Source organism: Phallusia mammillata, chromosome 4 (assembly GCF_965637545.1).
Source record: "Phallusia mammillata chromosome 4, kaPhaMamm4.hap1.1, whole genome shotgun sequence".
NCBI classification, from domain to species: domain Eukaryota; kingdom Metazoa; phylum Chordata; class Ascidiacea; order Phlebobranchia; family Ascidiidae; genus Phallusia; species Phallusia mammillata.
The window spans coordinates 24,326,134-24,339,965 of NC_137255.1; the positions used below are offsets into that span (position 1 = coordinate 24,326,134).

Genomic DNA, 13,832 nt, shown 5'->3' on the forward strand with positions numbered 1-13,832 from the left:
CCATTTTCAAATGGTGATAGAATAGTTTAGAAGCAATTTTCGTATTATCAATTGCAAAACCACATCTTTAATGGTCATGGGCTTTGTATTGTGTACTATTGTTCAATTAACCCTTCACATGCAACAACTCAACACAATTCTATGCAATTATTTGCAAGTCTTAGCAGATATTGGGCGTGCACCACTGCCGGATGAGCGGACGAAACAGCTGTGTTCGCAACGTTTGCGCCTGGTGTGTGCAAACCTCGATTTTCGCGTCATTCGCATGAGGAAAAAAAGAGCCGATCGCGTTCGCGCTTGGTGTAAATCGGGCCCTACACGGATGGGTCACAGTTCAACGCACTTGCTAAAATGATGCTGATTTACAAGTTTTTCTGATGTTACAATAAAAGTTTTAATTAATTGCTCGTTTGTGCTCAGTTTCGTCAAACTACCAGTGGAAGACCAATTAGTACAAAACCATTTAGTTGCTTTTTTTCGTTAAGATTGGCTAAGTTGTACCCAAAAGTACAAACACAATTATTTATGTCGTCTCTAACAGCCCAATCAAGAACATAATTTGCAATTCATGTAGCTGCAGTGCATTTAGTCATGATCCACCAATTGTTCTTTTCTCTTTTTTACGCCCCATGGCGTCTTAACGTTGCGCAGTTATTTCCGGCTTGGTGATTTTTCAGTGCAGTTGTGTCGCAATGTGTGTTTTTTCACCAAACGAAATAAACTACCCAAATCAACTGTTTTTGCGCTTCATGCCAGCTTAAATTGCGCAGCTCTTTCCGGCCTGGTGATTGTTTTAGTGTAAGTTGCCATGTGTTCTTTCACCAGAGCCACTATATTGACGTGCCTGGTCAGTGGTCACTATCGCCTTTTTCTTTTTAGTTCGTCGTTTCTTCCTTTCTCTTTGAAGCGCCGTTCTTTTTCGACCCCTCTGCCGGTTCACGCTTTAGTTGTGTTACATAAAGAGGTGGTTCTGAATGAAAAGGTAGAGCTACTAATACAAGAACTCACAAACAAAAAAGGCACTAACACTATAACCCACGTCAGTCGCACATTTATCTAATTTTGAATAGGTGACGCAAAGAGCACAAATCTTGAAAACGATACATCTTATAATATTTCTGCATTTAAGGCTATTAGGGTGGGGGTTAGGTATTATCAGGGTTTTTTAAGGTTTGGGTGACCGCTAAGTAGTTTTAAATAGCCGCAAGTGTTTCATTTAAATACCAAAAATAGCCATATTTGCTTAAATAGCCATTTTGGGAAACCGCTGGAGAAATTTTACCTTAAAATACACTGGGTATTATCATTAAAAATTCATTAAAATTAACCCCAATACTTCTTAATGTACAATTTTCAAAAACTTACTTCCTAATCACACCCCTCTTTAACAGCCAAATAAATAATTCAGCTCCTGCGTAACCTATCGAAAGTTAGCAAAATGTGTGGCTGACGTGAGTTATGATGTACGCAGCGTCATAGAAGTCACGTGTTTTTCTACAGACTTTGGGTGTAAGTACCGCTCTATACAATGTAGCCTGCAAGACGTTGCGAATTTTGATTCGATGTAAGATTGGTACTACAAGAAAAGTTTAATATTGTTTATTTGCGAGTTACATTGACTATGAAGTATATGTGATCAAACCACCACACAAATAATAATGATGATTGAATTGTAAGAAGACGTTTGCTAAGGGTCGATAAGTGATCAAAAGCATACTGATTTTGATACAACGATGACCTTGTTTCAACTACAATCCCAATTTGATAAACTCGTACTAACGTAGCTTTGTTTTACAAACCTTACTATTGAGATAAAATGTCGGGATAAAAGTATTTGGTGTGGTTAACCCGGAAACCTTTATAAATCGCGTTTAGAAACTGGTCACAAATATGCGAGCAATTTATATTGGGCAGTGATGTGTTATTACGTATCATCTGGTAATGTGGCAAATTTAACAGTTTTGTTTCGAGACAATTGTCGCTTTCTAATGTCACTTTGTGCAACTAAAATGTTATGTAATTATGATAGGCTGTTTAAATTTGATTATAATTATTTGTTCATTAATTTGAGCATTGTGATATTCATAGAATGTAATACCACTTACTGGCAATCGATACAACACAAAACAGATGTTAATTGTTGTCACCTTTCGATTAACTTCAGTCAAGCGAGTGCGCCCAGGTATTTGTTTACAAAAGCGGTTGGCTTTCTCCGCAAGGCTTAGGAAGTTGAGTTTCAACCCTGCCCGACCAGAAAAGGACGAACGACGTAAATACCAAATGACGATGATCATGTTAATGCTATAACACAACAACACGAGTTATTTTGCGTACGCTTTTATCTGAGCAGTAAGTGAAGCTGCTGTTTAAGAAATTTGTAAGATTTTTTTATGGTGTTGGTGTTTGTTGCTAATTTCTTGTGCCAATTTAGCGTGAAAAAGTCATGGTTTTGTTTCTTATAGGCATCTGAGCAAAACATTTGATTTGAGCAGAAATGTATTTCAAAGTCTCCTTGGTTTTGTTTGGAATAGCCTGGTTTTGGAGTTGTTATACAGGTACGTAATAAAAACTAAATACATGCTAAACATTTGTTTTTTAAGAATGATTAATCTAACGCTTCAATTTGTATTTTTAATAATTTAAACGAAATTTTGTTGATAAATTTCTTCTCCTCTTGTAAACTTTTATGTTTGACATATTCATTTTAATATTGATTTATTTTACTTCTAAGCTTTCATAAGCGAAAGAGATACAACTATTTGTATTCCTTGATAGTGTGTTTACACTTTAGTGACAACGATCACGAAATTTCCAAACAAGCATTTCAATCAGCGTGTTTAATTTCAGATGCACAATTCACTCAATGCAAAAAGGCCTACGAATGTGTGAAAAGAGAGTACAAAGTGGGCCTCTTGTTTAATAATATTTCAAACTGTTTTTCTCTCCCCCTTCTTGTGTTTTACGGCAGTTATTATAACTTCTCAACAAGTAAGTATATTCATGACATTATAAAACCTTAACGTATTAGAATGTACATTGCGTACACGAAAGCATGTCAGAAAATCCTAAAAAAGAAGAAAAAAGCATTTTTTATCCAGTTCTTGTGTTGTTTAGTGATCTTTTTTGTCCAACTGGTTTAAATTACATAAAGAATAATCGTTATTAGTTCAAGAAAATTTTGTTAACATTTCGAACACAAGTACTACAGGTATAGCAAAATCGCTGCGAACAAATGTAGAATATGACACAGAGCAGCGGAATACAAGGATTGATAACTGAACGACTTTACAAAATTGCAAAAAAACTAATTATGCAACGGGTTGGTAGAAACGTTTGTTTGCTATAGTTGCCTTTAACAAATAACCTTAGCGTTGAAAGAGTAAAAAACATTGCACCTTAAAAAAGTTATTAAAGACACAACCTTGGTATTACATAGGTGCCCCTGTTTAGGCTTTTAGAATTTGCGTTGCTCGTCTGCTTCCTGTGACGTTTAACACGATTTTACGCTGCATAGAAAGTTTTAAATACAAGAAGTATGTTGTCAGATAGTTTGGTACGCGCAGTTTCGTACGATGGTTTTATTTTGTTGTAAGTTGTATACCATTCCTGCCTAAATGCCGCGAAACAGTTAATTTAAATAATCTATATCCATACTAACTTTCTTGACTTCAGGCATTAGTTTGTTAGTTTTTAGTTTCTTATGTAGAAAGAAACTTACTTGGCCCATTTTTTTACCACTAGTTTAGTTTACTTTGTCATGTCTACCGTATTTATGTCTAGATATGCCGCCAATAGTCAAGTATTATTACTTGCAAAACATCAGCTCAACTTACAGTGAAGCAGACAAGTTGTGTTGTAAGACTGGTGGTCGTTTGGCGAGAATCGATACAAAGGAGGAATTCGGAATTTTTAAGTGCATCTTGTCATCATATACAAACACAACACCCGGCATTTTGCCTTACATAGGTAAAGTATTACTGATTATGCCCTCCATCTAAATTCTGTAATTTTAGGTAATTTATACCCAGAAAAATCCAAGGTTGTCTTATATACATGTCGTATAACAAAAATAAACAATTAACCTGAGTCAAACTGCTCTTTCCATTTTTATTCGTTTTGCCTTTGTATGCAGAATTGAAACAAAGTTGTTTGCAGACAAAGGCGGGTGTAAGCGTTAACATGACAAGCCCTTCATCCAAAAATTTAGCTATTTCTTAGCAAATCTACACATAATGTTTACAAATAAGATTTCTTGCCAACATTTAGTTGAAATCAGAGTTTAGTGCAACATATCTTGACCAACTTTATGAAATGACAAGTGGTTAATTTCAATAAGTGATAAATCTATTTTTTAACTTTATCTTTAACACAAACAATTCGCTTGCGCTGAAGTCTCAACTGGGAAGTCCTATGTGACTTTAGGACTTCCCACCATTAAATGTGCAACTTTTGCTATGTCAGGCGTCAGAAAATACGGAAGTACCTATCGTTGGTCGGATGGCACACCAGCAGCTGCACAAGTTTTGTCTGTGTTTAATCAAAGCCCAGCCGCTCCACCGTGCATAACGCTGTCAACCAATGGATCTTTATACAACGTAAACTGCAATCTTACGCTTCCACACTTCTGTTATAGAAACGGTGAGTGGAATTTTTAGTGTCAAAAAACGCAAAGTTTTGACGTAATATGACAACACGTTATATTGACGTCATATCTTAAACCCACTTGACCTTTTATTGTTTACGTTTTAGTACGGATAGGTGACGCACACAATGACGTCACTAAGGCATCACACTATTTTTTCATCACTGAACGTAAACTTGAGGCTAACGAACTGACAAACGCAAAATGCATAAATTTAGTACATGACATTTATTCAAAAATACATTTGCGTATGTTAATCGATGACGTAGTTATGGCGTGTGTAAAGATCACCACACCAACTAATTACTAAGCCAAGCGTTGACTACCATTTATCAAAAAAGTCTTGTCAGGGGTTTATTACTGTTTACGTTTTATCCAAAATAGACCAAGCAACAACAATATAGGTTTACATGCATGAAAACAACATGCTTTAACTCTTTTTTATTTTGTGACAGTTACAAAAAACTCGATCGATAGGGCAGTATGTCAAGTTCCAACCAACGGCACACAATCTCCTAACAACACTACTCTGGCAAATTCTGCAATCATCCAGGAAATATGCAATGTTTCAGCGTCCTTATGTTCGTCTGCAAGCCAATCTAAAGAGGTCAAAATATTGCTCATAACTAAAAACCAAACTACAACACAAATAATTGCACAGTCTGGCAGTTCGAGGGTATATTCAGTCGGCAATCAAGGCAACAATACGGCTACGGTATTATTTACAACAGTTAAGGTGCCAAACCTTGTTCCATTCTCTCATACAATCATCAGAGTGGAAAACAAGACACGGCCAAGCACACAATTGTTAGTAGGTCTGCCTCTTCAGTCTTTGATCACAATCAATGTAAAAACGTCAGTACCTGTGAACTACTCCATCAAGGTGGACAGCAGAACATGTAATTTGACTGGGACGGCTTTGGACGCCAGAACAGTGGGTGTAAAAGTGAGGATAACTAATGCAAAGATGCTGTGCGTTTATCTTGACCCCAACACAAAACAGTAAGTTTGTCTTTGCGTTGTTGCAAAAACCGTTGTTCTAGTAGCTGCGAATATTTTTTGTGGCTAATGTACAAAGATATCATATACATAACGTTTCGTTCTAGTTTGTTCCAAATCCCTTTTCAGATATTTTGAACGTAAACCAAAAATATAGTTTACTAAAAACGAATGTTAAGGAAATGTATTGTGCTAGACATCGTCTTCAGTATTGCGGCAAGCAAATGACCATAAAGCCCTTAAATTGTTATGTAGTTTTTGTATTAAGAAATCGTCAGATTTGAAACACTTTGGTTTGTGGTTTTCCATCGTTTGGTGTTTATAAACACTGTAAATATCAAAAGAATAGAGATTAGTTTCCATTTTTATATATCTTAGCTGCTTTTTTGTACAAGCTGTAGTCAATTACCAAGTTTCTATGTTTCTTGTAAAGGTTTTCCACATACGGGATGACGTCAATAAATCCTACGTCAAAGAACTACGTATGTTTGTCAAATCACAGTACAATATTCGCTGCAATGTTACTCATCGATACAGTTATTGTTCCTCCAGAAATAGAGGTCAGTTTTTACACTTTTTTTCAACGAATCCTTGGCCGTTTATTAATGGAAAAAAAGCTATGTGCATGTTATAACTCTGTCAGTACTTTTAGAGTTAGACTATTGAGTGATCAGTAACTTTAGCTTTTTTAAAATATCCGTTTTGTTTATTACAGATTTTATCATATGTCATGACCTTAATCAGTCTTGTTTCACTTGTACTGGCGTTCGCCATACTGATGCTGGTACGCAAAAGACTGCGATCGACACGGACCGTTGTGCAAATAAGCCTTTGTGTAGCCTTATTTGGTCTTCACTTTTTCATTCTAATCAGCGAGATTGCTTTGAACTCCAAATCAGCGTGTGAAGCTGTAGCTGTTATTATTCACTACTTTCTACTGTGTTCAGGTATTTGCTTATGGACATTTATTTTGAACCCAAAGGGCTTAGGTTGTAGGCAAAAACCATAAAATTGTGTTCAAAAATCTTCCAAAATTGGAATCCACCGTCGTCATATAACCCTAAAACATAATATGAAAGTTGCACTTGCAAAGGATGGTAATAGTTTTGCAGGACATTTAGAAGTCTTTTTTTATTAATCAATAAGTAGTCATAATGAAAAGACCTATGGCTGTCTGCGATCCTGTATCCAATATTGTTTTAGATTTGTGTCCACGGTTTCAAATAATATGCATCAATGAAACAACAGTGGTAAATCTCTTTTTTAGCGACTTGGATGTTATTGGAAGGTGTCACTTTGTCAAGAAAAACGTTTATCGATTCTATGAACTCGGCAAACCCACGTAAGGAACGAAACATCAAACTTGCAGTGGGATGGATCTTACCTGCATTCGTAGTAACCATATTCGCCTTGATCGGGTTTCTCACTGGGACTTACATGGATTCCAACCCAGCTCTGTTAGATGGACTCTCAGATGTCAATCCCTACTCGCAATGTTGGATCAAGAAAAACTCGTGGCTGCTCGTAGCAGGGGTGGTTTTTAGCCTCGCTGTGGTCCTGTTCGCCAACTTGATGATCACGATACGAGTTGGAATGTTCGTTTACGAGATGAGCAGGAAAGCTGAGGATTTCAAACCGACGGCAGATCGACGGGGTGCCGATTCAAATGCAGTGCAGGCAAAGCTGGTTCACGCAAAAGCGAGCCTCAGAGCTATTTTAATGCTTTTGCCTGTTCTTGGGATTCCTTGGGTGTTTTTGCTCATACAAGGTAAGGAGAAAACGCCCGCCATTATATTGAGGCTGGTTCTTTCAAAAAATGTCTCAGTGTCTGGATAGGTGGTTTTTCAAGCGAGAAAGGCAAATATGCCAAAAATTCAGCCTGAAAGTTGATCAAAATGCCATAAAACCACTTTCAAATTTGCAATGTGCTTTGATTTTTTTTTTGTGTCATAGACATACATGTTTGTAACAAAGTTTCGCAATGAATTGTTTGAATTTTGTAAGGTCGCAAAAATAACGATGTAATATGACATTTTAAATGTTTACAGTGAACGATCCAGTTCTGATGTTTATTAACGTGGTACTGAACGGACTTCAGGGATTCTTTATCTTTGTCATCTACTGTGTCCTGAGCAACGAAGTCAGAAAAAGTCTGAAAGATTACTGGAAAAGAAGCACAGTCTCAGAATCATTTTCTTCGAGATGGTAAAATGCTACACTCGTTCCTCGAGTTATTTCATGCAATACTGCCGTACGAGGACTTCGATGACGTCATGCAATGGTTGTGAATGCGTCATGGACCGTTTGCTTATGTTTTTCAGGATAGCCAGATATTTTTGTTGTGTCGCAGCATGGCATGTTGCTGGTTTTAAATATTATATTTTTTTTAGATAGTTCGTGAGGTAAAGACTCACATGTTACGATTAACACATTAAGGTACTGGAATAATTTAAATACGTAACAAGTTGAGTTTTATGCAACACACCTTGATGGTGTTTAAATACACAAAAATAGGTTAAACTCATTTTGAAATAGCAATTGATAGTGTTATGTTTTTCTTTTTTATCATGGTTATTTTACTGTGACTCTTTTGTACCTTTACTTCTAAATTAGAGTTAAGCGATATGTTATTGTAAAAAATATTTTTTGTTAACAAATTTTCAATATTTATTTTGCCACTAATGTAGCCTTAATAGTTTAGGCAAGTGAAAAAATACAGTTGCAATTGTGCAGGACTTAAAAACGCTGAAAATATTGTCCAAAACCTTTTCCCTCTCTATATTTAACCAATTTAAGCCATTTTTAACACAAAACGAACGTAACTGTCAAGATATCTGGTGGAACTAATTGGAACTCAAAAAAGGAGAAGCAATTAGGAGAAATGTTCATTTTGACATAAAATTAACCGCGCAACACAAAGTTAGCGTTTGTAACGATAGGTTTGTGCCTACAATTATAATACAAAAGATTTCACAGGCTTCCGGCATCGTGCATTAAATACTATACGTCACTCTATTGACGCAATCGTCAGGGTAACGGTTTTAACTATATATGCGACCTTCTAAAACGTATAGAAGAATTACCGGTGGTTGCTCGGTAGCGTGTTCATAAAAGCGTAAAATTACAGCTTCCATGGATAGGGCAAGGATGAAATTAGAAATAAGTGGGGTGCGTTACCAACAACATCAACGGCACCACAAAAAAGCAATGACGACACAAGGGAAATTTCTAATGCTGAACATAATTGGGGTTTACGGATCAATGCTTTGACTTTCCGCCGAGAATCTTCAAGAAAATATTTTTTTAGAAGTTCTTAGGTTGGGTTACAACTATGGGGTTCGATGGTTTGAGTTCAGTTGTGTTAGCGCACGGCTACGGTGGATTTGTAGACAAGAGTTTCTGAGTTGTTTGAAAACTTTATTTTAATATACATCATAACATTTCGATGCAAGCTGTTGATACTGTTTGCGTAAAATATATGATTTGTTCAATAACTGTTTGGATCCTTTAGATTTCAAATAGGTTTATTTCGATTTATATTTTTGGGTGATTTAGTTTTAGATGAAGTTTATAATCAAACGTCAAACGTAAAAACATTTTATTTTTATTGCCAAGGATTAGCCCAAACTTGTTTGTGAATCGAACAATTATAGTGAAAAATTATTTCACCAAGCGACTTTTAGAAAAACAAACACAACAATATGAAGCTGATTCACTTTTCTGTTTTCGTCTGCTTGTTTGTCACACTTCAGTCACTTGATGTGAAGGGTAAGTACATGTGTATTTTATTTACTGTTTTTTTACTCCCTATTCAATGTTTAGTATTTAATTGTTGTCTACCATGTTTCTAAATTTCCAAATTTTCCTATTTTTTTACCGATTATGCACTTTGGCTCATACTTATTCGATTCTCGAAAAAAATAAAAATGGTTTATAAACACAAAACCTTATTGGAATTTATTTATATATTTAAACCTTTATCACTTTATCACATAAATAATTGTGTAGAACAGAGGTGTCCAACTCGAACACACCGCCGTGCCAATTTTGGTTTCAAAATATACTCGCGTGCCAGCCTTTGGTACTTTTTCCAAACCATGTTTTAAACGTCTTAACGGCACGGGCACAATCCGAATATTTGGCCAATATGTAGAACCCTACTAAACGGTTAGAAAAAAATGGGGCACTGGAGTACTTTGTGTGCGTCAAAAACTTATCTTTGTTCAAGTTACGTCGGTTTAAAATGTTTTTCCAACTAAACACAAATGCGTTTGTAATTACGTAATTAATTGAACAGACATCGGTTGAAACGCAACAATTACAATTGTTTCGAAATAAACCGGCATTTTATTGCGACATAAACATGGCACGTTCACTAACGTTTTAGTATTATGTGGCGCAATAACTTTCTGAAATAAAAATAATTATAATTTTTTAGTTAATACATTTCATGGGCCAACATTAAACAATGCAAGGGGTTTATAGCCGCTTTTAGGTATCGGCGTTATTGATCAAAAGTCGCACCCCTGGCATTTTTTGAAGCTCTACGCTTATGGCAAGGAGGCTTTAAATTTTGTCAAAAACGAACAATTTAATTAGTGGGTTGTGTAACTTTACCACTGGTAATCTTTACAGAGGTTAGAATAAAGACCAAGAAGAATCAATAGAAACAAATTTAATTGAGTGACAAATGTTTACTATCTGAATGTGCAAAAGCTCGCGTGCCATTTTTAAATGCTCTGCGTGCCACTTTTGGCACGCGTGCCACGTGTTGGACACCCCTGGTGTAGAATATAGTTCAAATTTCGTATTTTTTTGCCAAGTTTTGTTACCGCAGTATTGCATGTAAGCTTAGGGGGGTTATTTCCAGTTATGTAAACTTGTTTATCATAATTGCTGACGTGTTTTATCAGGTTCAGAGGCGGCCCCCGAAAAGCTGTTGGACAAGGTAATGAATGGGTATGACCCAACATTGGGTGATAAAGTGAACGGGGAAATGAAAGCAGAAGCGCCGAAGCCTGTCAAAGTTTCATTCCCTGGTTTCGGACCCGGTTCCTTTTCAGGATCAGGTGGTGGTGAACCGGATGAAAAAGGTGAGTTCGGAGTCTTTTTTGTTACGTTACTGAATAGCGATACCGAGTACAGTAATATAAATGGTAGCAGATGAGCACGTAGGAGGTATAAACTAAATTTGCAAAAAGGAACTACTTTTTAGAATTCATGTTATTTTATTTTTGTCATAAAAACCTCACCGCCCAAATAACCCTAAACGTTAGCGTCACCTACCGGTATTTAACTGTGTCTGGTGAAAGTTCTGATGTATAGTAGCGCTACCTCTACCAGCACTACCACCGGCACCAGACTTAAGCATAGCCAAAAAAAAGTCCCTGCAACGTATTGCTTTATAGAAACAAAGTAGTTGCAGCGCGTTCAATATCTATCCACCAATCGAGCCATCGACTTTTTGCGCTTCATAACGTATCAACGTTGCGCAATCATTTCTGGCTTGCTGACCTTAATTACCTCAATTTTGATGCTACGATTTTATACACCGAAGCAAATAAACTTTACTTAACTCACTTAATTCTTTAACACTCAAACCTAATAGTTTGATATTTTTAGTATAGATGCGTTTATTCGTTTTCTTTGCCAACCAACTCAACTTATTTTAAATTTAAGCACAAACGGCTATCGATTTAGAATAAATTTAGTTTTACTAATAGAAGCAGATTTGAACTAAATCAGAACGGTTTACAAATGGCCTATAGGCTTGTATTTTCAAGTCGAAGTTATTTATCACTACAGCAATATTCGCTTAGTCCAGTGGTTCCCAAACTTTTTCATATTTTTTTCAAAACGGTCCCTTTGCCATTATTTCGAGGGCTCGCGGTCCTTAAGCCTAAATGTGTATGTCATAAAAACGAAAGTTGATTGCAGGATTTTAGCTAGTTAGCTAGTTATAGTATAAAATTGCGCATAACAATTATCCAAAGACAGCATGCGAAATCACAACAGGACAAAAACATTACGATTGTGCGCGAACAATTGCATTTTTGATAGTTGTCATTCAATAAAGGCCATCGTTTAGCAATGGAGACAGTCGATTCTCAAGTCTACTTTGATTTAAACTTATTTAGTGGCACAAACTGACGCCAAATAAGGTTATAGAATGACTTCAACCGCTTCGCGGTCCCCCCAAAATTGCCTCACGGACCCCTAAAGGACCGCGGACCCCAGTTTGGGAACCGCTGGCTTAGTCTATGCCTAATTAACGTTGTCAAAAACTCTGGCCGTTTCAAATGGTGCTGGTTTACCGGTTCTCGCCTGTTCGTTGTCTTGCACCGTTGACCGTTTAACTGGGCATTTCAGTAAATTTAACAAATTTCTTTCTTTTACAGATTGCTCTTGCACTCAAGAATACAAAAAGTTGATGGGAAAATGGCGTGAGTCGTTCTATGAGTACCAGCACGCTTTCTACCTGTGGAAAACTGGACAGCCCTACTCTCCCAAAGAGCCAGATTACTATGGAAGTGGAGGGGAGGGCTCCGGCTACAGTTACAAGGAGAAACCTAAATACGATGGATATCCCTAATTTCATTGACAAAAACCCGGAAAACATGTAGCCAAACTAGTTTTTTTGCACATTGAATAAAACTTCTTATATAGTGTCGAAATTTTATTTATTAAGGTGTAAAATAAATCGGGTGTGTAAAATGAAATTAGATAGTTGTAGAGTTAAATAAATTACCTCGAAAACGACTTTGTGTTAAGTTTTATTGTTTGAAGAGTTCTTATAATTGACAGTAAATCTATAATCGCATTACACATAACATTTTGTAACTGTTAAGCAGATCATACTCTGGCACTTTGGTTATCTATTCAAGGCACTTTTTATGTTGTATCTTGTACGGCCTGTTCTGTTAAGTTCCATGTAGCCCGAGCACTGCTTGTGTTAGCATAGACTGTGTTGTGTTCTAATATAAAATTTCAATACTTGATCATCCCGGCGATAAACAAATTTTAGTTTAAGGGTAGATTTTGGAAAAATACTTGACAATTACTCCCTAATGCGTTTGCCGCATTTATTACCTGAATATTTCAAAGCACTTATCTGTTGCTGTGGCAAGACTTATTGTGCTGTTTATGATGGTACTGGCTGTATCAATGCTTGACAAATAAACGGCTTGTGCCTTATCTATCAATTTATAAAAAATAGTTACAAAAAGAGATACGTTTGTATATAGCGTTTTAATTTGCTTTGTGTCTAAGCATGATATTTGCTTTCAAGTAATGTTTTTAAGTCGGAAAACAAAAAACGCACATTATCATAAATATTGTCATGTTTCTTAAAATTTATCAGTTATCACACATTAAGCTAAAAGATATAACTTTTGAAAACGTTTGGGCAAATTGGGTAACTTCACCACAGTAGCAGTAGAGCAAAGTCACCAGCAGGCAAGTCAGAGTTGCAAGTCGGGCCGGGCTTTTCGGGCCGGGTTCGGGTTCGGGCCGGGTTCGGGCCGGGTTCGGGCTTAGGTATTTGTGAGAAAACGGGCTTAAAACGGACCTGACTTTACGTTCCGTGTCCGCCATTTTTTTAAATAAAATCACTCAGCTAAGTAACAAGTCTCTGGCTTTGACCTAATGCCCACCCTACTCTAAAAAATATTGTTTACGCCATTGTCTACTATTGTTCATTGTGTTTGTTGTCTTTCTCTTTTTTCTTTCTCATCCTTTGTTGCGAGGCTTTCATGGATAGGCCTGTTAATCAAAATTTCTCGCCTAAACGGGCTTCTCAAAAACGTTTCGGGTTCGGGCCGGGCTTCGGGCTTATACTTTCGGGTTCGGGCCGGGTTCGGGCTCAGATTTTGGGCCCGCTTGCAACTCTGAGGCAAGTCGTATATTTGCAAACCCACAGCGGCCTAACGGCAGGCTTTTACAACGTACCTTTAATCGAAAGTCAACACGACGCCAATTGTCTGCTACACTACTTCCAAACCAGACCTGCCATAACACGCAACCTGTACACAGTGACTTTCAAAAGACTTTGCTGCTGTACGTCTTTTAGCAACGCTTTTGTATTTTACAAGAGAAGTTTATGAAAATGGTCGTAAAATTATTTAAAAAAATTTACATTGTAAATGCAGGGCTCTTAACCCTGAGTACACGTGTCTCTGTACCTCTATATTAC

The 13,832-nt window shown here is 36.7% G+C and overlaps 3 protein-coding genes across 3 annotated transcripts; all 3 read left to right on the forward strand.

Moving 5' to 3' along the window:
- The first annotated feature begins 3,782 nt into the window (after window positions 1–3,782).
- Window positions 3,783–6,615, forward strand: LOC145223665 (uncharacterized). Its single transcript, XM_080090064.1, has 5 exons — window positions 3,783–3,966; window positions 4,462–4,638; window positions 5,098–5,644; window positions 6,075–6,201; window positions 6,589–6,615. The coding sequence occupies exons 1-5, from the start codon at window positions 3,783–3,785 to the stop codon at window positions 6,613–6,615; spliced, it is 1,062 nt and encodes a 353-aa protein (XP_079946190.1).
- Window positions 6,616–6,929: 314 nt separating this feature from the next.
- On the forward strand, window positions 6,930–7,966 carry LOC145225040 (adhesion G-protein coupled receptor D1-like). The gene is made up of 2 exons (XM_080091683.1): window positions 6,930–7,409; window positions 7,690–7,966. The coding sequence occupies exons 1-2, from the start codon at window positions 6,965–6,967 to the stop codon at window positions 7,848–7,850; spliced, it is 606 nt and encodes a 201-aa protein (XP_079947809.1). The 5' UTR covers window positions 6,930–6,964; the 3' UTR covers window positions 7,851–7,966.
- Window positions 7,967–10,526: 2,560 nt separating this feature from the next.
- On the forward strand, window positions 10,527–12,365 carry LOC145225448 (uncharacterized). Its single transcript, XM_080092156.1, has 2 exons — window positions 10,527–10,734; window positions 12,040–12,365. The coding sequence occupies exons 1-2, from the start codon at window positions 10,593–10,595 to the stop codon at window positions 12,231–12,233; spliced, it is 336 nt and encodes a 111-aa protein (XP_079948282.1). The 5' UTR covers window positions 10,527–10,592; the 3' UTR covers window positions 12,234–12,365.
- Window positions 12,366–13,832: the final 1,467 nt, after the last annotated feature.